We start from the raw sequence: 27,424 nt of genomic DNA on the forward strand, positions 1-27,424 counted from the left end.
AGTGCGAAACTCTCACTAGAGCATATTGATATTGACGTTTTCTTCAACGACTATAAAATTATTATTATGCGCTGTGCACGTTACAATATGCAATATCGGTGTATGATAATATACGCAAAAAAAAACTCGTCCCGGAGGAAGCATTGTAGAAATTATGTATTATTATTATTATTATTGTTATCATCGTTTGTCCGATAAAATAATTATAATAATAATAATAATATCGTTATTGTTTTGACGGTCAGCCACCCTCAAAGTGTTTTCGTAATCGCGTGTTTTATGTAACGACACGACACGGCACAACATAAGAGCATTATTATCATATTGTATAGGTATTAATTTTATTATAATACAATGTAAGTGAGCGTTGAAATCGCGATTAAAGTAACAAAGAATATTATTTTAATTCAAAAAATTATCATATTGTACCATTTAAACATCATGTAGCAGTGCTAGCATAATCTGGGGGTGAATCACGAACGTCGTGCTTGTGTGAGGGAGGTGATTTGGTGATTGGGGGGGGGGGGGGTGGAGGGGTGATCGTATAATCGCACGGAGTGTCGGCACTCCAGCAGCAAGTCGAAAATAAATATAAATATTTTAATTTTATGGATTTTTTGACTCGTATTAATATAATAACATCATGTAAACCTGAAAAAAACCCTATGTCCCGGTAATCATAATATTCGTATCACGCAACAAACATTGTTGATGGTCGTTTATGTATGCCCAAAGCGTATATCAGAAAGTCTTGTTAAGTATTCGAATACTAGTATTTAAATAATTTATTTGTGTTTCAAATATTTTTAAAATACTTTTTGACCAATATATTTTAAATACTTAAAAAATAATTTTCATTTGTATTTATATTCTATAATACTAAATACTTTTTTCGTCCTAATGTTCTACCACAATTCTATTTTCCGTTATTTCGTTATTTCGTTATGTACTGTTTTAGATTTTGTTTTACAAATGTTATTTTATAATGGTTCTAACTTCTGAGAGTTTATAAATGAGATTTCAGATTTCACCGAAATACAAGTATAGACGACAGAATGTCTCCGTCAGCCCCTCACTCAGACTTACCCTGGCAATTTTGTTGGATAATAAAAATTTGATTAAGCGTACAACTGCGTTCGGTTGTTTTTGTAATAACTTACTATTATAAATACTTCGAATAATTTAATAATTAAATAAATAAGAACAATAATTCAAAGCGAAAGTATCTTCAAAATTCGTATATTATTCCAATGTCACTCGTACAGTCGTACCTACCTATTTATTCAAACTTGTTTGTTTTGATGTAGAAATATACATAAATATATTTGTTTTCCAACAAAATCCACTGTACCTACAACTACTGTCATTATCTATTGAGGTAAATTACATTTAAAAATAATTGTTTAATATTATATATTAGTACTCAAAGTCTTGGTGTTATTCTCGTCTCAGTTTGGTCATCTCATAACACGATGGGTAGACGTGAGAAACCCATCATGCAAGTCATTCTACATTTGAATGTAATAAAAATATCACATAAATTAATATATCGCTGCATTTTGAAAATTCACTTGTCAGCGGATAATATCTCGATGCTAATCGACCGGTGCAAAAATATTTTGAATTCACATCACAAAAAAAAAAAAAATAGTTTTCAAGACTTATACCTCGTAATACATATTATTATATTATATTGGGAAACGTCAAACCTTTTGTTTTCGTTTGAATTAATATCGTATTCTTCATTCCTCACAAAATTGGATATACAAAACCACTGTGCGCGCACAACAGTATACAATATTTGTAGGTTTAATCTCATAATAAGACTTTACCTTTCGTTATAATTCATATTATACATTTTATAATATTACATAGGTATACGTTTCATAAGTGCACAGCTGTAAGCTCTGCCACAATCGTTCCCATGGTGAATTATGGTATGAATAGGTACTAATATGGATTCGGGAATTGTCTACGTACCCACACGATATAATTGAATTATCTTATAATACACAAACTGGTATACCAGATACCTACTCAATAATCATATAGTACGACTAATATTATTTAAGCCTATTACAAAAATTATACCTATGCGGTATACCTAAAATATATATATATATATTTAAACGTATGGCATGATAATAATATATTATAGGTACTCGCCGCAATAATAAGTGTACTATATCATACTATAGAATACACCACTCTTATTATTATCATTTATTGTTGAAGTATAAATGAAACATGTCATACGGAAACGTATCTACGAACCGTGATAATATTTTATATTAACTTTTTCCCCTTTTTCCCCTTTTTCGCTACTCGACGAATTTAACAAATAAATTTCAATCATTTGCGTCTCGTCGGTACAATTATTGAGTTCAATATCATAAATGCCTGCGGGAGCTTTTTGAATGAGACACAAACGGGATAAAGTAAATACAGTTTTGACATTCAGACACACAGCGAGTTTTCCGGTGTAGCGATTGATGATAAAATAAGGTAAAAAGTTTCTCGGCGAATTCCTGCCGTGACTTTATATTTCATAAATTATAATATACCTCTCTTTACGTGTACCTACCTACTTCCAATGAAAGCGCTGTATGCACCGTGACTATATAATATTGCATTGCAGATTGCGGATAACGCGAATAATAATATGAAAAATAAACACGTTTTTCCAACTCGAGATCGACGTTTGCCGGTTTCGGACGGCGCGATTGATAATATTAGGAAAAAAAGTTTCAACAAATTCGTACCGTATTTACACCTATATATATATATATGTATACACACTTTAATTTTCAATGAAACCGCGCTCGCGAGTAGTATTGATTGCTAAATGATAGTAATTTCCGAAGGGAACTGCCTCGGTTATAAACAAAACTTTTGTCCGTTAACACGGTTTGAAACAAAAAAGGTGTATATATACACGTTTGGTGTGTTTGTGTATGTGTGCGTACGTGAAATAATAATAATAATAATAACAAACCGAACAGAATGTTTTTGCTGTGTATATAGTTTATGGGCCGGTCAAGTTTCAAAGTTCCAGGTCGATTGGGTAGGGCAAAAGTCACGAATGGGAAGTTAATCGTGAAACGGGAACACATCAAGACCAGACGCCCGGCGTATACGCCCAGAGAGACAAGCTATGTTGATTTATTGTCTCGATAACATCGGATAGGAGGAGTACATGTCAAATTTTTGTTAACCACTTGTGCCATCATTCACAGCGAAAACTCTCCCAGTTGGATAATATTGATGCACTTTTCAGACCGTATAATATAATGTATAGCTAGATGTATGTATATTGTATATGTATACATATACGCGCGGCGGTCGTATATAATGTGTAAAATACATGACAGACGAATTTCCGAATGTTTCTCGGCCACAATAAACTGTAAATGAAGTCCATATTCCATATAATATTATCATAAAAATATGTAATTCAGACGGAGACGGCGAATCGCTAGCAGTAGGTCGAATTGTATGATAATCGCGTGGATAAAATATACTTATTATATTAAAAATATATTCATATAAACAAGAACCAGCCGACTTGTCAAAGTAATGAAAGTAATCTGAATAATTTTCGCATTTTATTTTTCTACTATATAATATAGACGTCACGTAGCCATAATATTATATCGCACACAAAACCGTCGAAATTACGGCACGATTATTGTCACTCGAGCTGAGTAGAATAATAAAATAAACTATATACCGTTTTAAACTGTTAAAGAAGATTTCCTATTTTATCCGATTCTCTCGCCTCCACAATCTCGCAACACGCAAACCAACCTCTATATTATGTTATTATTATTTCGCGTCTCGTTGTAATAGATTTGCCTTTTTCCGCGCTACTTGTGCGCAGGTTACCGTCACGACACTCCCGTGCAATATTATTTATTATTATTATTATTACGCATCCCATACGACCGGCTGTGATACGATAATGCAATACAATATATATAAATATTGTTTATGTCATGTATGAGGTTCGATTTCGGCAGAAAGGCATTTACGACGTGTGTGCTGTAGCAATAATAAATCTCGTGAACCATGTGGCCTTTATGCATCGCGTTTTCATCGGATTTCCTGCGTTGCGAGAAAATACTTAAGTACGGCGCGGCGCGTAGGTCTTTCTATGATGGCCAGCACCGAAAACCCAATATCCGGCCGCGTCATCTCAAATCCTCTATCCGCCGACCATCATCTTATCTATATGTGATTTTGAAGAATAAAATTATTATTTTTTTCCCATAGAATTTAGTTTTCGCGGAATATTATAATTGTGTTAAGTCGTAGTTTTTACTTTTTCAAATAAGTGCAGAATCTACCATAAACATTACGACTGTTTGGTATGATATACAGTATATAGTAATGCTAAGCAGATGGTAATAGTAATAATAATAATAATAGGCGGAAGAAAACAATAGAGACGAGATTTGGAACGTACGAAACGACAAGGATTTACTTTGAACCGCGGCAGGCGTCTGCAGGGATATTAAGGATTATGTTGGGGTTTTTTTTTTTGGGGGGGGGGGGAGGGTCGATGAGCTGGTAGGGAAGAACCCGAAGAACGCAGCGCGCGTGCGTAATGAATGGAAGAATTATGTAAAAATAATGAACCAAAAACGGCTGCGGGAAAGAAAGACGCGCCCGGGCGATCCCTCCTCCACCCCTCTCCCACACATACACACCGTCACGAGCCGCAGTCGGAGAGCGAGCACGCTGCAGTGTGCATAGTCTGTTTTTCTTCTTTTAATGATTAACAAACGAATGGATGATGATGTCGGTAATTAGTTTTCCCATTAAGAACTATTTGGATGGTAAAAAAAAAAAAAAATACATAAAACACCCAGTCGCTTGGCGGTCTACCGTCCGCACAGTCCAGCGCGCCTCTGAAACGGGTAATTAATCATTAATTAAACTTACGTAAAAAAGAAAAAAATTAATAATGTACAAATAAATAATAATAAAAATAATGTTCACTAAACCGATCGCGGAAAAATTTGATTATCTCCATCTGGAATGTATAATGTAAGTCAGGACGACGCAATTATATTATTTATTGTAGCTATACAATCGCGTTGTTTACAAACTCCATTCATTATTCTTTATATTAATTTTACCGTGTGATTTTCACCGTTTAATTAACGAACTGCTATAATAAAATTACACAGAAATAACATGCTGCTGATTTGGATGAAATATTTTTCCATTAATGTAACATTAGATTTTATCTCCACGTCTATGTGACTATGTGATATCTGAGGAGCGAGGAAGTACTCATGGGGAGCGCCCCCCCCCCCCCCAACGAAAATTGGTTCAACCTCGTATGACGTTACCGTTAAAATAGATTAAATTAAAATTTAATAAAAATAAAAATATATGTTAAAACCATCCATGGGGTTATAAAATAATAATTGTATTTTGTTTCGTTTGTTTCACTCGGACACAGTACAATATCAAGAAGAAAGAAGAATTACCCGAACCGGTACAAGAAGAGCCCGCCAATCCGTTGATGCGCAAAAAGAAAACGCCTGAAGAGTTGGCAAAAGAGGCAGAAATGGAAGAGGAGGACGAATTTACCAGTAAGAATGAAAGCGATATATTATTATATTTGTTTATATACATTTTTTTCTTTTTAACTTTTGAACGCAAATGTACACTAAACATACACGTGTGGGTGGTGGGTGGTGTGTGCATTATGCCATGTACTCGAATCGAAAAACCCGAAACGCACTTAAACATCCTCCGGTTATTTTATTTGTAACCCGAGTCTCGCCGCCGAGTTTGCTCGTCCATGACTACACCGAAATGCATTTATCACAGACGACGACCGTTAAGTAAAACTAACGTTTGTAATATATTTTATATGTATACATTATATATATATATATATATATGTACATATTGTACACAACAATATTATAAGTGTGTGTGTGTGTGTGTGTGTGTGTGTGTGTGTGTGTGTGTGTGTGTGTGTGTGTGTGTGTGTGTGTGTGTGTGTGTGTGTGTGTGTGTGTGTGTGTGTGTGTGTGTGTGTATATGTGTATATTATTCGAAGTTCACTCGACGAAAGGAAAAAGATATTTCACCGAATGTTGGCCGCGACCACTTCGGGGCCAAGTAGGGTTAGTGTTTGTTTAGAAAACAGAAAATCAAAAAAACAACGATCGTCACTGTCGTTAAAATCAATTTCGGAACAGGACGATTTTTTTATTTTTACTTCGTTGGTAGTTACAGATGACCATTATATTAGATTATTGTATAGGATATAGAATGCGAAATAAAAAATCGTAGAAAATTCTAGTTTCGTGAATTACTTTCTTTCGATAACAAAATGGTTTATTATTTTTTTTACTATAGACAGGAAATAATAGTTGACAACTTTTCATTCGCACACCCCTCTCCCTCAAACAGTCTTACATCGTGATTTATTTGACTGAAGTTTATTTCCACTTTTGTTTTATTCATCGTAGTCCGGCAACGTTAGCTTTACAATATAAACGAAGTCTCTCTCTCTCTCTCTCACACACACACACACACATATTTATTATACAGTTAGGTGTGCGTAATGTTTAAAACAACACTGGTTATCGTTCAGTCGTCCGAGAAAAAAAATCGCTCTCCCGTCCACGTTTAGACCTCGCGTGGATAAACAGTGTATAGTATATTACGGTCTCCTCATCAGTATTAAACTGACATTTAGAACACTTTCGTCTGATAGCAATGATGATCATTGTTGCGTTGTCAGTAGCTACCGTTTTTGGAATACATATTATATAAATAAAACATTATCGAAGCGCTTATACACATACCCACGACGATGGTTTCCCTCACACCGAGTAGATGGTTTGATGAATTATTTTTATTACTATCGTGCACATTCCGTCCGAGCTCTATAAATTCCGCGTTTGTATAAAAGCATTTTCTCTCTCTCTCTCTCTCTCTCTCTTATAAAGTGGAATTAAAATTTGGAAATGCTGTTTTCGTATAATATTTTATCTTTCGCCTAATTTGATCTTTTGGGTTTTACGATTTACCCGGAATCGTATTACTTATAATGCAATATAATAGGCGGTACCTACCTCAGGACGGGGTAGGCCATATCACTTACCAGGTATTACCTACGTCGTTTCGTTTAATCTCTTACGCACGAATTTCGACGGCTCTTGTTCGGCAAGTCGATTTTTCCAGTACCTACAATTTTACCACACGAAAAAGGAAATCCGCTTTTAAGTTAACATTCCGCTTTATACCGGTATTTTATAATCAAATAATCAAACTTCTATGTGTGGTAACCTCGTATTTATTTGTATGTTTTAATGACACATGAGCAGGTCTGCTATCGCCTAAAACTACCCTTCAATCACTTACTATCCACCTACCATCATCATTAATCATGCTATTATTGTACCCAACTCGATAACTGTGAACTTTAATATGAGTACAACTATGGCAATATAAAATCGAAACAATAATCCTCAATGTGTGATGCCATATTATTACGGCGTAGACTTGAAACTAATGATTAGGACAGTTTTCATTAAACGTTTTCTCCCATTATTTAGTGATATTCTCAGTCGACAGTTTATATAACTCTCAATACACAATAAAAATAATATATTGCTTAATATTTTTGAGGTCACGAATGCACTTTTGTAGACTGAAACTTTCGGGTAGTCAAGCGGGCTAAAATTCTCACCATGTTTCATGACTTTATGAATTATAACAAGTTTGAGAGTTTATTTCGAAATACAATGCGTTCAACTACAATATTATATGTTATTTTAATACATCATCGTATTATCCGTTCTAGCAGCTACACCGAAACGCGAGAGCAGATATATTGCGAGCGTAATATATTAAAATCGATACGGATTAGTTGAATAAACATATTATTAAACTCGATGAAACCCCATTTATATATACACCGAATAACGGAATGAACATGGAGCCATTGAGGCGTTCAAAAACCGGATCGGCTGATTAATATTTCCAATTAGATTTTGAACGTAAATTAAATGCCCAAAACGAACGCCGCACAGTTTTTCACCATTTCGATCCAACGCCCACAGAATCAATCTCGTTTCGCTCAATTCAGAAATAATGATTTATATGCGACCACTCGACGGCGAATAGAGAATAATAATATAATGATTGGCCTTGTCTGAACTCGCGAGGGTCGATTAGTTTTTTCTATAACTTTTCCTCCATAGCTCCTTCATTTGAATTCAATTGATCAGGTTCGTTTCGAATACCATATACGCAGTATAATGCACGTTTCTCTGAAGTGTGTACGAGGCGCACTGGCCTTGAATAAGAATAAACTACTAATCCATTCGACTCTACAGATAAAGTGACAATCCGGGCTCGAATCGTACAATAAACTTGAGTGCATGCGCGTGAACATAACACTGGAAGGCTCATTTTTTTTTTTTTTAATTATTAAATTAAGTGTACCCTAAACACCATATTTTCAAAATTTTTTTTTGTACTTCTTAATGAGTTTCTTTTGGCAACACAGTTTTATTTTACAAATGAAGACACCGATTTTAAATGTAATTTATTTAACAGATAATTTTCTTGAAAAATATAAAAATAATATTTGCTTAATATTTAAAACTGAAAGTGGGTTGGGTGTCCTATTTGAAAACCGAATTTTGAATTATCACATGATCATCCTAAAGTGGTACAAAAATCGAAAGGATTCTAAAATATGATCTTTAAGTGTATTCAAAAATTCTAAAAAATTTAGTATTTTATGTATTTGTGTCGGATTTTCAGTGGCATGATACTACATATTTTACTGCGATAATGTCAGCTCGAATTTAATGAAAACAAAAAATTCGATGCAACCGATGTCGACACAGAGCAAAGATAATGTATTTATTCCATACCAGCGCGCGTAATGACACATTTTCGTAGAAATAAGAAAACAAACTTAGTGTACGAAAAAAATCAAACTTTTTCGTTAAAATCATTGATTTCGGAGACACCACCGAAAGAGAGAAAACATCATAGCGGGGAATACTCGCCTTACAACTTTATTTCTATTTTTCTCGGAGAATCTGATATTTTATTATGTGCCTTGTGCAAATAATGAAACATAATAATTTCTACTCGCCCCAACTCGGGTCGCCAACTTTTAATTTGGAAAATACCGGCCGGTTGGCTACCATAGCTCCGACCCGTCGATGTATTATATTATGTTATTATTTTAAGTAAACGAGTAATAATACTATTTCTGAGGAGTATAATAATAATGCATAAATGACGGTCGAATGAAAACACTGCAGCTAGGAGTTTAAAACCGATAAGAAAGATAAGAAAGTTTCGGAATGGGAGCTTACGGGTGAATATTATTTTCTGGTGCGTTGTAATGTACCGAAAACTTTTGGCCATCGTACTCCACACCGGCCAGAGGATTAGTTCATTATTATTATTATTATATCCAAAGCGTAAATTTAATGGAACACCACCACTCACTCGGGGATGAATGTGGCGTGTGTTTTTCTTTAATTTTAATTATTTTAATATTTTATTATTATTCAAAAGACTATACCGCCGTTGTTTGGATTTTTTTTATTTTTGTTCACAGAGTTGAAGAATACCATTGAGACACAGGTGAACGAACTCAAATCTCAAATCGAGAGCAAGTGCAGCCTCCAATGAGGTGTGTTCAAAAACAACGCGGAACAAATATGATAACCTATAATGCAAAAAAAAAAAATTATAAAGAAATAACAAAAAAAAAAAAAAAAAAATTATAAGAAACTTAAAACAGCGTAAATTTTCGAAATAAAAATAATATTGTGATTCAAACCCATTTAAAATAATATATTATTATTATTATAGAACATTATTATTATATTATGATACAAAAATATGTGTGCGTACGTGACGTACGCACGTGTATTTATAAATATATATATATTATAAATTTTAGGATTTAAAATATTATTATTATTATTGTTGTTGTTGTTATTGTATAACATTTATAAATGTCGGGTTAGATTTTCAGCAGTTTTTAAAACGAAATCGAAGTAAAATAATATATAATATTGTTAATTATTGTGAAATTAAAAATTTATAGAGCAAGTGAAGCATTAGCGCACGTCTTATGAATCTTTACTAAAATATAATATTATTATAATATAATAAAATGCATTGTTATCGTGTACAGTACTGTACACAATAATATGATATATATTACACATACATTCCAACGTATTTTGTATTTCAAGTTATTGAAGATTTTCACTCGTTCGGTATTATAATAATATTTATAGTATTATATAGATGTGTACAATAGTAGTTTGAGGTATAGCGGGTACACTATACACATACATAATAATATACTGTCTTAATATTATAATTTACTATACGGAATGCGATATAAAATAGAGGTAATGGTGGTTTTCGTCATTTCACTTATTGTCAACAAAATCAAAAAAAAAAAAAAATTAATTCATAAATAATAATAATATTAATAACGTTATCGATAAAATAATCACATAATAATATATTAGGTATTCTGTTAGTAGTGATTTTTTTTTGTACCATGGGATCAAACGATTTCGTTTACTTTGTAGTTTTCTTTTTTTCTTTTTTTTTTTTTTGAGGGACGACAATAATAATGATAGAAAAAAAAACGCCATAAAAATAAACACAGTATATTCGTTATTAGCCGTTCTCTGAAACACGGTATCCCATCATTCTGGACAATTATTTAACGTTTACATAAAAATATTATAATTATATTTTATTTCGGTATAAAATTATTTTTGTATTACTTTAGTTTAGTTTGGTTTTAGTTGTAAGACCAACGTTTTTGTCAATTATTTTTTATGCGTTCAGTTTTTCGTCATTCCGTTTCGTCCTCCCAGCAGCACAATATATTGTCATCGTTACATACATTATTATTATACCATTAAATTATTGTTATTATTATTATTGTTATTATTATTACTATGATTACAATAATACGTGTTATGATATTATTATTATAATATTATAATATACTTTTCTACCCTATTTACTTATATTATTACACTATCTTACTTATCATTATTTTTGTTGTTATAATCACAGTTTTAAATCTCTTTTATTATTATTTGTATTCAGACATCTTTTTTCTTTTAGATTTGACTTTTTAGGTTACACTGCGCGTTATCTATTTCAACCGGACCCAAGCTTTTACGTTTCGCTTGTTCTATGGGTTCTTTGTTTATTGTGGACGTTTTTAACATAAAAAAAAAAAAAAATTAAAATTAAGACACTGTTACGAACTTCAAACATAATATGCCGTCTTAGACTATTTTACCGTAATATACTGTCACTCACTGGCTCTCACTTTCTATTACTCTCTATCTCTCTCATTCTGTTGCAAACATTTCAATATTTGGAAGAAAAAATATATTATAATATATATATTTGTTTAAAAAAAAAAATCAGGCTGTGAATATTCTCAAACGAATAAGCTATTTGCCATCTAACTTTGTTTTTATTGTTTTGCAGCATTCAAATGACGAATGTGTAAAAAGTAATTTCATAGACTGCTCAAAATTATCTAAATTAATATTAGAAAAAAATATTGATTAAATTATTTGTACTGATTGTATATTGAATTATATAGGTGTAATATTGATAAAAATTAAACATTTATATACAATTTTAACGACAAACCTAAAATAAATTTTGTTTGTACCAGTCGAACGACTCCGGTCTGCACGATCCACAATAATATTAAATAACAAACATGCGAAATTATATAATTATATTTTAGTGTATAATAACATATTATATAGTCGTACAATTTGTAAATAGTGTTTTTGTGTTAACATATTAGTTGTTATTTTTATTATTATAATTAATATTATTATTTTCGTTTAGAGTCGTATATTATATTATATAATATAATTTTAAATATTTATTGGGATTTTATATGTAGAGACATGTTGTTTAATAATAATAATAATAAAAAAAAAAAAACTTATTTATAAATCATAGAAAATGTAACAAATTTTAGAAAACAAAATCTACTATTAATATAAATTAAAATTAAATATTAAATAATATATTCTATAGATATTTAATATAATATTATTCGTACACGCGAATCAATGATTTCCGTCTGTGTTAATGGATTCGAATTCTTAGTTAGTAATTTTATTTATTTGTTGTTTATTTTTTAGAACTTCTATGGATGTGAACCAGTAAAATATTGTTCGAATACCATTGTTGTGTTTTGCATTTCCCCCTACCCTTCCATTCGATCCTCGGCCGATTCCAGTGCGAATATAATATATACACGAAAGTAGAAAATTAAACTCGTCAGTCTCTCATCGTGTGCCACTGTCGTTGGTTGTCTGTCGACCATGGTCTTGATAATAAAATAAAAAAAAATAATGCTCAAAACTCGCAACGCTAAACAGCATAATAGCAGTAAGTAGTAGTAATAATAATAGTATGCTCAAATATTTTCCTCGGTCCCGGAGACTGACGTTTCGTGGTGCCGTCGAATCCGCTGCGAAAAACGGTTAGGGCGTAAACAAAAGAGGAGAAAGAGAGAGAGAGAGAGAGAGAGAGAGAGAGAGAATAAAAAATTGTATATTATCATTATAATAGATGATATGACTTTCTCATTTGGGACGGATGATAATAATTACAGTAATAATTCCGACTCGACGGTGACACGATTTATGAGTCGTTAAGTCGAAGCGCTGCAGAACAGAAGAGACACTATTATAATACGTTATAATATATATTATACTGCGTACACAATAATAATATTATAATAATATAATGTACGGACCAATTTATTTCAGTTAAGAAATAATTTAAAATTAGCTCCGATCGTCAGCGGAGGTAATAATAATGCGTGATGAAGAGAGAACGCCGAGCAGGCGACTGTGTACACTGCACGACGCGCCCCTCGCTCGCACTTCCGGCCCGAAAAGCGGATATTCCCGCACGCCACCCCGTCATCCGCCCATCGACAATCCCCCGCCGCCGCCGTTCGGCGGTCGCTGCAGCCGACGAGTCTCGTTCGGAAACACTTCCAATTTGTCTCGACCGCGCCCGGCGCCAGCGTTTGCGATTTTCTGGCAACACCTCCGTCGCCGGGCGGTCATCAACGTGTTTTATTAACGCGCCGCCGACTCGTTTGGCTCGGCACAACTGCCTCGTCGCGGTGTGGTTGACAGCGGAAAATTCGAGATTCTTGCCGTCACCCGCCCACCCTGAACGCGAAAAATCGAAAAGTCAAACATTTCATGATATACGAGATCACGAATTGGATGAGAATCGGAACGAGCCCACCCAACCATCTAACACTTACCACCTATACATATATACATATATATATATATATCGGTAGGCACCCAGCATAGCGTTTCAGAGGTGAGCGTCTTTCGTGGCGCACGGACTTGCTGCACGAGTAGGTCAACTGCGATATTTGTCGAACTTTTATCCGTACCGCCGACGACTGACCACTAATCTGTGTGATGCGCTTATGCCGGCCGAAGTGTCGTTGTTAGCGTCCAGCGTATTATGATCACGTGGAATCCTAAAGTCTCTTCTCCGCATAAGTTGCGCCGCCTAACCCACTAAAGTGCATAGCACCTCGATCGGAGCACTCGTCCTGCAGTTTGATATTTTCATTTATTTTTTGCGGTTACTGAAAAAATCGCCGTAGTTTTCAAAACACAACACTGCCATGATGTAGTCGGTAGCCTTGTAATCGACATTTTAACATTATCTATTTTAGACTAAAAACTTGAGTTGAGACCACGGAGTAACACGTGATAGCAGGTTTATCATAATAAACGTTTCAAATAAAATATTAAAAGTGTGCGAGACGAAAACGTTCAATATTCGACCAAGACACTTTCGTAAAAAAAAAAAAAAACAATACCTACTTTACCAGCAATAGTGGGCTTGTTGGCTGGAGCGCGAACGGGAGAGTCGACATTGGCAGCGATACACAATAAGTATGTTTTTCACAATAACTGTCTGGCGCGTTGAGTCCGCACTGTTTTGACTATATCCGTTCTTGTACGATTAAAATATTATATGATGTGACGCCCGCAAAGATTTAAGTGTTCAACTTAACAATGTTTTTTTTTAAAAAAAAACCTTTTCATCGTTTATTTGTGAGGCTGTATATTGTAGCTTATTATCATGTTTTTAGTAGAACGATAACCGCCGTGTTTATTATTTCGTTACACACAATAATCACTTCCATAAAAAAAAAAAAAAAAATGTTTTAGTCTCTGGCTGCCATTATTAAATTGTGGTGATCATTACTGATACTATGGAGTAGTATAATATTATCATAACCCTAAAGCGTGTCAATAATGTAACACGGCGACTTTGATAGGCAATTTAGCTACATCATTACTCCTGCAAAATCGGTTTTTTTTTTTTTATATGACGTCATAATAATAATATGCGATCTAAATATTTTAGTACAGCAAGTCATTATAAAATGAGCCATGTCAAACTTCGTGACAATCAATAATAATACATATTTCAATGGTATCCACTAGTGCAGTTATGTGGTAAGTAGCTTAATACATTTGCAGCACAATATACGTCTGAACCAGTGTTTCCCAAAGGGTGTGCCGCGTCAACTATAACTTTTTTAAGTAAAAAAATATTTTGAAATTATTATATTTACATTTAGATAATATGAATTCAGCGCGTGCCGTGACTTATAATAACTTATGATAATGTGCCGCAATGGGAAAACATTTTGAGAACCACTGGTCTAAACGTTGCAAGAATTCAGGTACCCATTTTTTATAGATGAATCATTTTCTATTCATTCTAATTTCATTTTTTCAAATGTTTTTAAATTACGCGAATAATGATTAATCGCAATAGTTCTCACAAACCACTCCCGTTATCAATATATTATTTCGTGGAAATGAGAATATTTGGTAATAATTAGCATATACATTTAACGAGACTGTAACGTTTTCTTTTCTTTAAACAGTATATTCAGTTAGTCTAAGTCTCTAAGATCGTAAGCATGAGAAACGTAAAGTCTATTTATTAACATCGAAACGTTATAATATTGTGCCTCGTTGAAAAGGACTAAAATAGTGGTTCACTTTATTCCTGTGAAGTCAGATAATATGTTTTCATTGGATTTAAACATTGTTTTCATTGGATTGGTATACATGTAATAGACTAACAACTTATAACCTAGGTACTATATTTGTCAAATAATATTATCAAATAATCGATGTTTTTTTGAAGTAAAACTTCTTTCTTGAGGTATGGATGCAGAAAAAAATCGTCATGAAAAATGAAACGGTGTATGGCTGCGACAGAAATCGCTTGAATGGTTAAATGTTATATGTCCGAGTGTGATAGCGCGTCATTTATGATTTAAATCTTATATTTAAATCTCACTTATGATTTAACGGACCCAATAATTATGAAAGAAGTTTTACTTCCCCAGAGTGTATTTTTTTACCATGTTCTTTATTATTCGAAATTATTATACTCGTCTATTCCTAAAATATTTATTTTTCTCTATCGTATTACAACATAATACGTGTGTTTTTTTTTTACTTTTAACATCATCAACCCTTATAAGTTTACTACTCACTATATATTACAGATGCTAGTCAGAATTTTTTTTTTTTTTTTTAATTTAAATGGCGAATACTATAATATTAATTCCTACTCAACAAATAGCAGGAAGTTGGAAAAGTTTGGCTAATCATGATCTACAAAAGCCAAGCGAAGTTTTTACTTCTGTCTTCTTCTTCTTCTTAGTTGTTGACGTCAATATAAAATAATACAAAGGAAAAACTTTTAAATCAATATTTTTTTTTTTTTTTAATTATCTTTATTAGATTGAAAATTCACAATAATATTATATATATATGGCATGATGGAGGGGGTAACTAACATTAATAAAATAAACGTGCACATTACTGGGTTATTCATAATAATATATATGCATATGACTATAATAGCCGTAGGCTCGTTTTCCGTTCACTGGCGTAGTATGATTTGTTAAAATACGATATAAATTCCTACTAGTGCATTATACCATAAATATTATTTGGAGATTATTTGAATTCGGTGCATTTATAGGATTATAATAATATGACTGAATATGCGAGCAACCTCTTAGGCGACTGCGAACAAAATTCAAAGTTAAAATTTGATAATATTATTGACAGCGAATTGCCCGTATGTACAGCGTAGTGTTGTCGAACGACGACGTTTATGATATTACGTTTGGCACCGTTCGCGCGGTGGACGATATACCATACGTAATATTTAAAAATACCGTCGTCGTACGTTTATTCGCGTGATAATAATTAAATTTAAAAAAAAAAAATTCTATCACATAATATTATCATCGAGTGTAAATATTGTTTTACTCGGGTGCACGCAATAACCATCGAGATTTTTCCATTTTTCCATTTTTTTTTTTTATCAAATAAATGCTTGCCGGCGTCGTTAGTAGACCAGGCCACGTCATCGACGAACCCGTCACGGGTTTTGTAGGACGCAGTCGTGGATCTTCACGAAAGTCTCGGAATAGAACATCGAACACACGGCCGCATTGTTTGCGTACGTCATCTCAGGGATTTTGTGCTCCGGATTGACAGACACCTGTAACGAGAAAAACAACGAATTCATTTCGTGTGCCGCGTACTATACTATATATACATATAATATTATATATGTCGTATATTATATTGAATTGTTTTTGGTTCGATTCGATTTCGCGGTGTCACGGGCAGGAGACCACGCCGCCGTCATGCAATGCAATAATAATAATAATATGTATCCGTCGAACGAGCGTGCGGCAGACAGTGAATATTGGCGGCGGTCGACTATTATAGCGAAAACAAAAGTTATTTCCAACGACGACGACGTACATTATTACGTATTATTATTTTTTTTTTAAATTTGAAATGAGCCTCAACAACAAAGGTTATTGGCCTTTAACATTGATATTTTTTTGCACAAGAATGAATCATTAACAATAATATATACAAAACAAAGGTATAATAGTATGAACAAAAAAGGATTGAGGTATATATCTAGGTTAAATAATTTGATATAGTTTGGTTTGTTTTAAATAACTGATTAATTTTTCAATGTTGCTTGGCTGGGGACTTAGGGCTTCTTCCAAATTGTCTTCTATGTTGAGCTTGGTCCTGATGTCGGTGAATTTACGGCAGTGGCATATTAGATGTTCAACCGTGGGTGGAAGTTTCACCGCAAGTTTGACATTGGTCAGTTTCTGATTTGTTCATAAGGTGTTTATGGGTCACCCATGTGTGACCTATCCGTAATCCGTTTAATTACTTCCTGGCGTCTTGGTAATGAGAAGAATGGCCATGGAGAAATTGTAGATTTTATTTTATTTAGCTTGGTGTGAAGTGATGACCACGAGATCTGCCATTGAGTTAAAATGTGTTTGTCGATGACGGATTTTAGATCGTGAAGAGTATAGGTGTGAATTTTGTAAGAGTGATGGGAGGAGATGATTTCTTTGGCATACGTGTCAGCCAATTCATTTCCCGGATTCCGACGTGGCTAGGTATCCATATTATTATTATTATAGAATCGCTGCCGGTGGTAACGTTGTACGTGAGTCGTATTATTATTATATTTGCGTGTATTTCATTGAAAATATTATAGGTATATGTAAATAAATTGTTAATGGAGTACCTAAAAATATGTACAGTGAATATCTCCTAGGTACGTAGACAATAGGTGCTTTTGTTCGGCTGCGTTTATGTTTTTAATTTATATAGCGTACAACATAATATAAGGTGGTTAATTAATTTGCCAACATCTCTACTTTGAAAACATTTTAAAACGAAAAAAAATTGTAAACAATCAATTCTATATTCGTCCACGTCAATAATTACGAAGAAAAAAAATAACGTTCGCAACTGTTATGATAACAGTGTCTTTCGCGACAACGCCCATGATGCTCCGGTTTTTCGATCTGAAAACTGACGACCGAAAAAGGTCGTAACCGATCACGTGGTACACGGTTAACCGCGAGCTTACCTTAAGTGTGTACAGCCCTGGGTTCAGATCGGATACGTCGACCCACTGACAGTCGATGTTGTGCCGATAAATGTCCGAACAGTTGACAGATATGCCCTGGTCACCGTAGTCGGCGCACGCGAACGCCGGTCTGGCGCCGTCCGTGCACTGATTGTCTTCTAGACAAAACGACGCCTTATGTCCCTCGGCCACCTTCATGCCACCGCCGTCTAGCACGTCGAATGTGGCAAACACTTCCATGCTGTGGTAGTGCCTGCAACAACCATAACAATAGTATTACCACCACCGTAAATATAAGCATCCAATGTTGTATGGGTTTTTTTTTTCTCAGTCAAATATCGTCTTCCGCGTAATATACATCACGAATTAAAGTCACCAACGAATTCTCCAATATAAATAAAATGTTCTAATAAAAAAAATTGTCATTTAAACCGTTGTCGTTATTACCGATTCCTACCAAATACGATTAACTCAAATGTATTCATATATTCATATCTCATATTATTATTATATGTTTATATTTTTTTATTTTCCCCGAACAACAATCACTTTGAATACGTCACGTCGCCAACAATATAACTGCGTATAATTTAACGTCCCTTTAGGATATTTAAATATTTTAAATTTCTACGCGATGTTCAATGTCCTCGGAATTAATTTTTTCGCATTATGCGTACACAGTGTTCGGATGTAGGTTGTTGGAAACACGAAAGAAGGCGATAGAGACGTCTCGGGAATTAAATTTTTGTCGGTGTATGTCACGTAAAATTCTCGGAAACCGGCATTTCCTGCACCAGAAAATAACACCTCTGTGGTCTGTAAATAATAATATATTTTTCCTGTTGTATTTCTGTTCTGCGCGAGAGAATCACACAAATATTATCACACAACACGTCGTAGGTCCATCTGAAAACCGGCGTCGTCGTTGCTCATTTCGAGCAATAATTCTTGTGATGACGTCACGATTTCTCGTGGTAAATTTTACATTCTCGCGTACTCGTCTTTGCTATTGTATACACCTACAACACGATATGTGGAATCATCAACGCCGTGAGATTGGATTTACAAAACTTTTTTTGTGTTTAATGCGTCTGATCTTTTAGCCGGATATATTATACTTTTATAAGCATCACAAATTTTCTGACGGCAGCGCTCGGAAAACACGAACCACTGCGGTGGTCCGATCGACCGCGTTTTTTCCAATAGAAAACCGCAACGACAATAAACATGACAATTTATTAGTGCTGTCGTTATATTGTATTATTGCTATCGTAAATCTTGGACATTGCGGCAGAAGTCGTCGTAAAACCGAATCAACTGTGCCGCCGCCGACGGAAATCAATCTATGAACACGCACAATACAGGATGTGACCCATCTAACGTGCTTGCCTCTAATTTTTTCTTTGACAAAAAAAAAATAAAATTAAAATAACATATTTTCTGGATATTTTAAGTGGGTGTATTAAAGCAACCATAAACTCAAATTTACGTAGACTTTATATGTTTTGACGATTTAAAGAGTGTCTTAAGTGTGGTAATATAAACTTATTCTTTTCAAATGCGAACCTTAATTTTTATTCCGAATTATTCAGCAGCTAATTTTTTTTTTTTTTTTTTTGGAAAGCGTTATGTTTATTACAATTAACATTTGAACGTGTAATTTTCAAGTTAACAAACTGATATTATCCTTTGCAGGTACTTACGATAAAGTTTCATCATTTTGATGCATTAACATTTTCAAATACGTCATCAGCTGATGATAAAAACTTTAAATAAAAGGGGTGGCTTTTATTTGGAAAAAAAATGCGTGACACTACCTACTGGATATTCTTTAAATAGTATAAAAAATATAAATATTTTAAAATAATCTTTATTGGTAGGTTTGATTAAAAAATGTGAAAATCAGAATTTGAATAAATTGTTTGGTTAATCATCTGTGTATTATAAAACACGGTCGTGAGTGATAATTTATCACTGATAAACAACGTATGCACACGCTCAGACAAATTCAACTAATATCATTATTTATCTATGAATTAGATTTCAGTTCTGATCAATGTTTTACGTACTTTATTTTTTGTTAATAAAATTATTACGGTTATCATAATAATATCATACTAATCGTATTTACATTTATTTTTTTAAATATTTAAAACCATCAAAACTTTTACACGGTTAATCAATTACATTTGTCGGCTCTCTCTCTCTCTCTCTCTCTCTTATTTCACGAATTCGTATTGAATAATTTATACTATGGGGCTAGAAGCGGACGGCACTCGAGTATAATTTATATTAGGTCGTGGGTATTATGTGGTATTATTGTTTCGTGGACGTGACAGAAATCCGCTTGATTTTTTTATTACCATTGGTATTGCCGTAAAACATAACGAGTCCGTGCAATAACGTTTTCCATATATTATTATTATTTTTATTATGATAATATTATTTTGTCGTTTTTCCACGACGGAACTGTACCGAAATGTCGAGATCGTCAATAATGATATTTTCCGTACCATCATAGCACCTACTTCCGCGTCTTTCCGTTTTAGGGCTGGGTCGTTCAATGCGCATACGAAAATAGACGAGACGAATCCGACAGAACCGCTCGCTATTAGTCGGCTCTCGGATTATGTTTTCATCTGCGGTCGGACCCATCGAAACGTGTAATGTAGCGAAGGTAACCTTTGCCTATATAATTGCAGGGAAATCGAGAGTCGAGAACGACATCGTCTTTGATCTCTTGACGCGATTCGTTTTTCAAATTTCGACGAAAATCAATAACGTGCGCTCTGCACAGTAATTTCAAAGCCGAAACGTGGTTAGGAGACCTATTAAAATTCACTCTGATGATGCCCTCGATTACAATAACAACATGCAAAAATATTTTTATTTTTTTTGGTTCGATTTCATATCCACATTGAGTTTCGACTGTCGACGCAATTAAAATGATATTATTATAATTGTATGCGAAATTAATTATTACAACTATGACCTACGCAGCCGCTAAAATGCTGTAAATTCGCATTTGTTTGAGTCGCGGGCTATCAAATTCTAAAATAATTTAAACTTTAATTTTCTCGAAAACAATAACTGCTAATAAAACATATTTTTGTTTTTAATTTATCATTTTATTGTGCACAATTGTTAAAACTACAACTTTTATGTTATACGATTAAAACAATTATTATGGTAATATTAAAATGTTTTTCAATTAAAACTTTTTTCCATTTGAATATATAATAAATAATATGTAATGATATAGGATGAAAATGAAATTATAAATTTTACAAATTTAAGGTTTTTTTTCGTTTATAACGAACATCTATTAATTCTATTACGAAATTGTATTAAACTACTCAATTATTCTCTATTGAGACTAATACTTTTCTAATATAATGATACAACGTGAAAAATTGTCTTCGTTTAAGATTTTCTCTACTACAGTCATTAATATATAAATGAACATTATATATTTTTTATTGACATTTAAACTTTTATAATGACTGTAGTTTTTTTTTCGTCATTATTTTTAACTCCTTCTTGTAAAAAACTTAGCTATATTCTTCCATATGTTTCAAAATGCTCTCCTTCTTCAATCTATTGATTAAATGCTATTTTATTACTACGTTTTTCATAAAGAAATATTAAAATTATTTAATGATAATATTCCAGATAAAATATTTAACTTCATGTACATTATATTTTTCCACAGTAATTGAACAGTAAATTTATATTTCAAATGTGCTTCAATTAATTTTTTGCATCATATCGAATTTTTAAAATCTGATTAAAAAAAAATAATAATAATAATGTATTTGTGTTTAAAGTAAAATCGTTTTTCTAAAAGAATATTTTTTTCAAAATAAAAAAATAATTAATTTACATAAATATACACGAACGAGTAAATATTTAATAATGCTAGGGAAAACTAAAAAAAAAAACGCTGGGAAAGAAAGATAGAGACACAAAAGAGTGGAACGTTTGCAATGTAAATTATTTTGTATCGCAATCTTTGATCAACCGAAAATTCAAATCAAATGAAACAATCTCAAAGACAAAAATTGAAAAAAGGTAAGAATATAAAAAGAAATTAAACGATGGTTACAACTTGCTTATGCATTCTTAATTTATGGAAATTTCGTTAAAAACATTAACATAAACTAATAATGTAGGTACTGAGTTTCTGATAGAAAAATGTAATCAACTCACAATCGAAAACGTTTTGAATATTATCGGTTCCGTAACGATAGCTTCTATTTCAAAAACAATTTTAATACACTGTCTGCCTAACTATTATAAGCTATAGTAAAAAAAAAAACTAGTCCACGCGTAGTGCATCGATAATTCGGAAAACAAGAGTATAATAATATCGTCGCGACCTTTTTTTTTCATTTTGGTCTTAAATGTTATTGCCGTTAGGGAAAAAGACAAAGGTACCGAACACCGTTCGTTCGGAGTCAATATCCAAGCTCTAAAAACGTCGTAAGTCAATGTTTTGTACAAACGTATCTTGAGATGAAATCTGGGATGCAGCAATATCGCATTTGCACAGTGGCGGCTTACCGTTCGTCGAAAAACTGATTGAACGCATGAAAACTTCGAACTTCAATATTGGGATTTGAATACCACTATATATATCGCAAAAAAGTTTGCTCGGGTTGGTTAGATTATTGGTCTACTAGCGAAATTAAGTGCGTTTCGACAATGTAGCCCTTGATAATATTCAAGTGTTAGACCGGTAATGACTCCTACTTTGTTAGAGCTCTGATACTTGTTAATTTAGTCCCCAATGCTTTTTTTTTTATACATACACAATAATGTATATAAATCGAAGAGAAACTTTTAGATTTAAGTCAGTTAAATTTTTAAAATGTTATTTTAATTTTAATATTAGTCCATTGTCAAGAATAGTATTAGGGTTTTATATTTTTATATTTTTATTTTTTTAATGTATTATATGCATTATATTATTTATTCTTTATTTTGAATTAATTAATTTATTGTTGTACGTTATCATATAATTTGGTCATACATTCCATATTTTATACTGTAGAAGGGATAGTCCAGTTGAGTTATAAATAAAATAAATAAAATAAATAATAATACATCACATGTCCATTTTCAAATAAATTCAGACCGCAATTAATAGTTAAATCGAAATAATTAAGCATGCGTTATTATAATATTAGGTTTTAGAAGAAAAAAATACTTTTAACTATACCCTTCAAATTATTGAGGTAGTGGTGACATTTTTCGAATGATTACATAGAAAAAATATTACTTCATAACCGTGGGCAATTAACAGATTATCTAAAATTTTGAATACATCTGGCAAAAATTTGTACTAGCCATTTTAAAATTTTAAATTCAGACGAAACAAATTCGTTTGAAATCATATTTTTTTCACGCCAACTATATACAATTGCCTATTGGTCTGGGTCGTAACTGATTGAACGTAATATTTCAACGGTTAAACTCGGGCTCGACCACCGCCGGCCGATGGCCTAGTTTTAAACATCATTAATCACACACATTTTTTTTTTCATTTTATTTTAACGAACATTTTCATCTCGCCTTAGAAAATATACTAAAACGAGCACCGGTCACTGGTTTTAAATCAAAATTCGACGGTCGCCCAACAAAAAAAAAAAGTAAATAAATCGAAAGAAAAAAATAAATTACATTTTTGAATTATTAACGAAAAAATTGGTAAGTGAAATGTCTGGAACAAAAACATATCCCACAGATTTAAGTATCGATTATGCGTTTTGAAATCCGTATCGAATATACCGCCAAAAGAACGAATAATAAATAAAATTAATACTCCTTTTAACGATAAAACGAAATCTAGTTTATCTTGAAATTGTTAAATTCGTCAAAATTTCAATTTCCGTTCATCTCGAAATCAATAGAACACAATTTGTTTATACGACGAAATGCGTTAGCGTTATACACTGCACAGTTTTTAAGCGCCATACATAACCTATGGTATTGTAGGTGTTTGAAAATAACAAGGTTATCGAGTGACCGCTAATTACACGCGCGTCTAGTCGAAAATTCTAAAAATTCTAAAAAATCGAAATCCCAGCCAACTCTCAATAATCATATCGTACCGTCGAAAACCAGGCAAGCGAAATATCCGCAAGTTTATTATCTACACGCATAACACCCAAAACTCGGTGCCGGCGACTTAGGTTATTTGCATATTATTGTGTTCTAATAACCATAAAATGATTGCTATATCATTTCGGTTCGTCATGTTTATTCATGGCGCGTCTAGCACGTACATGTGACACTGATGAAACTGCCACAGATGTTTGGGCACGGCTGGCCGGAACGGGGCTGTGCCGACGTTCGTGATTTTCGCGGTGAACCGCAACAGCCGTCGGGTGATCAGGTGCCAATCGGTCTCGTCCCGCCGGAGCTGGTACGCGGACGACGCCAGACAGTTCTCCTCCATGGCGCACTGCAAGAAGTACATCTGCCTGTCCTCCAGGTACGCCGATCTCATCAGTTCGTCTGCGTTCACCGCCAAGTCCGCCATTTCTGCAATGCAAATTTATTAAAATAATATCTCTTTTTATTGATTTTAAATTTATTTCCTGAAACATAATATTACTTATATATGTTATTTTTAATTACCCGGCACAAAATATGACTTATTTAAGTATGTATATATGTATAAATATGTCTAACTTTTAAACGACGAAAGAGTATTATGTATAACATAACAAGTCGATTTTTCTGATTAATATTAATCGTTATACATACGTAAATAATAGATGCTTATAGCTGCAGTTAGTACAATAAAAACCCAACTAAAATAATTTCAACTCATAATATAGGTAACCGTAAAGTGAAAATCGATAAACACTCGAAATTATAGTAATATTGAGTTAATCGATGTGCAAAAAAGACTTAAATTAACTCATCAATAATTTTTTTTTTCTTTCTTGAACTGTTTTTACTCTTCCTTCTATTCTTTTCCTTAGATAAAACTTTGATGTACATAGTAGTATCTTTGGCCTCGGAAATTGAGAGTTGGGTAATTATTTGATTGATTCCCTAAACCAATATAATTCGTTGTCACGGTATACCAGGTGCAGCCTGGTAATCCCGAAATTTGGTATAAAAGTGTTTCAGGTAATTTCGACATAAAAGTTTTTAATTAAAATCGTTGGTTTCACCACCAAGTTCTCCTTTCTGACGATCTTTAAAAACAACGATCCAGTAAAAAGCTTTTCAATATCATTAGCAACCTGCGCCAACCGTTCGAACACTTTCATTAATTTTATTGAGCACTTTTGTACACTTAAAACTAACGAAATACACTAATACTCTTAACTAAATACTTTTAACACTTGAAAAAACAGACAATATTACGCCATAAACAGCCTAATAAAATATAAAACTAATATATTTTAACTCATAAGACATGTTCACAAATCACCAAAAAAATATAATCACTTAATTATTACATGTATTTCAAGCTATATGCTATAGATAATAATATAGAAGATAAAAACATCCCATTTTTTGTTAGACGTTTAATTTTTTTCGTCGATGATCGTACATAATAAATGTATGATAAAAAATCTGGGAAAGTGGATGTTGCTCTGCTGTACAGTAGGTTACTAGTGGGTTACTGTAATGGATGGAATAAAATTTGATAGTAAAATTTTAGTAATAATAATAAAAATAATATGAATTCAGTATGGTATGGTAATCTGAAATGAAAAAAATCATTATTAAAAACTCGACACTAAGTATATGCGTGATGGAAAATCGGCACGTTATTAAATATTATTTCGGGAGGAAAATAGTGATCATGATATTTTTTCGATGACAAAAGTTTTGAACCTTCGCATTATGCATAATAATATACCTACCCTAATACCCAGGATACCTATACATTTATAACTCATATATTCATACATACAAAAGTATATACTGGTAGGTATCTGCTCTTTATCGGGAAATTGTAAGTCCCTACACGAGAGTAACAGGTGGACAATTACGTAGGTTAATTCTCACATATGTGATGTATAAGTTCCTATACGAAAAAAAAGGTACGTACTATGTTAGTTCCTACACTGCGTATGTTAGGTATAAGTTATCAATCTACGTCTATAAAATACTGTCATACATTTTAACCCTAAAGTAATGCATTCTATATGTATAATAATAATCATTCATAATTGTAAGAACATGATAGTGTGGAGTAAGTGATTAAAAATAATGTAATTGCACTCGTTTCACTCTATATATGTACTATGTACATGGTCAGTGTCGGCCTGGCCCACCCGGCTACCCGGCGATCGCCGAGGGCCCTTGGATATTTTTCAATATTAGGGGCCCATAGCCAATTGTAAACGTAATAAAAAATGGCCATGTGTTTAAAATTCTAATTGGTCACAACCCTGACAAATATGTAAGCATTGAACAAAATTGTAATAACTATTTACCAAAAATATTTCAAATTCTTTTTAAACTTACAACTAAAACGGGCTTGTTCAATACACTGTACATACCATTAAAATATGTTCTTATACTACACAAGTTAAGAGTGAACGAGTGTTTTCAAAACTACAAATTTTAAAAAACAAACATAAATCTTCATTTAGCCAGAAATATTTGGATCCTTTAACTGATATATTTGTTGAAGATGATATCATTCAATGTATAAGCAAAGATAAAGTTATTGATATGTTATAGGATCGTCATGCATGCAATTCATTGCAAAGAATTAAAAAATTACTTTTTTAATAATTTAATAATTTAATGTTAATTTTTAATTCAAATTTTGTATTTTATTTGTCAGATTGTTAAGTAACAATGTTGGTTTACATTTTTATATTTATAATATTATATTTTTATATTGTCAAAGACGTTGGAAAAAACGACCTAATTTTATTAATTATGTATAAAATAGTTTTATTATTTTATTAAATGATAGTTAAATTTTTTTTCGTTTAAGTAAAAATTAAGTTTGTAGGGGGCCCATTCGAAATTAGTTAACCAGGGGCCCAGTCATGAGCCAGACCGACACTGTACATGGTGCCTATGTAAAAGAATATGATCTATATAGACAGATTATAACGATGATAGAGCCGACAAAGTGAGTTATAAATTCGATTTTTCGATATACGAAATGTTTACGACTTTTCATTACTGATAAAAATTGCACAAAAAACCCACACAGAATAATGTACATTGTCACATTGGATAATAATATAGTTTTTATTATTATTTTTAAAATTATTAAATATTAGATATAGAATGCATTTCTTATATAATTTTTTTACAATTATGAATTATGATTATATTACAATTATTAAATATTATAAAG

General features: G+C 32.6%; 2 protein-coding genes across 3 annotated transcripts in view; one reads left to right on the forward strand and one right to left on the reverse strand.

Moving 5' to 3' along the window:
- cpx (synaptic transmission protein complexin) overlaps window positions 1-12,255 on the forward strand; it is a 229,481-nt gene extending 217,226 nt beyond the window's left edge. For both annotated transcript variants that reach the window (XM_089228039.1, XM_015525034.2), the window contains exons 6-7: window positions 5,471-5,603; window positions 9,617-12,255. In XM_089228039.1, coding sequence (XP_089084165.1) covers window positions 5,471-5,603; window positions 9,617-9,690 — 207 coding nt within the window. In that variant the 3' untranslated portion in view covers window positions 9,691-12,255. The remainder of the gene's footprint in view (window positions 1-5,470; window positions 5,604-9,616) is intronic.
- A 3,610-nt stretch (window positions 12,256-15,865) lies between these two features.
- The window catches only part of Loxl2 (Lysyl oxidase-like 2), a 30,493-nt gene continuing 18,934 nt past the window's right edge, over window positions 15,866-27,424 (reverse strand). The window contains exons 6-8 of the mRNA XM_089229032.1: window positions 24,363-24,621; window positions 18,076-18,328; window positions 15,866-16,659 (exon numbers count right to left, since the gene is read on the reverse strand). Coding sequence (XP_089085158.1) covers window positions 16,537-16,659; window positions 18,076-18,328; window positions 24,363-24,621 — 635 coding nt within the window. The 3' untranslated portion in view covers window positions 15,866-16,536. The remainder of the gene's footprint in view (window positions 16,660-18,075; window positions 18,329-24,362; window positions 24,622-27,424) is intronic.

Source organism: Diuraphis noxia, unplaced genomic scaffold (assembly GCF_037042655.1).
Source record: "Diuraphis noxia isolate RWA-SAM2 unplaced genomic scaffold, SU_Dnox_SAM2 contig0005, whole genome shotgun sequence".
Lineage (NCBI taxonomy): Eukaryota > Metazoa > Arthropoda > Insecta > Hemiptera > Aphididae > Diuraphis > Diuraphis noxia.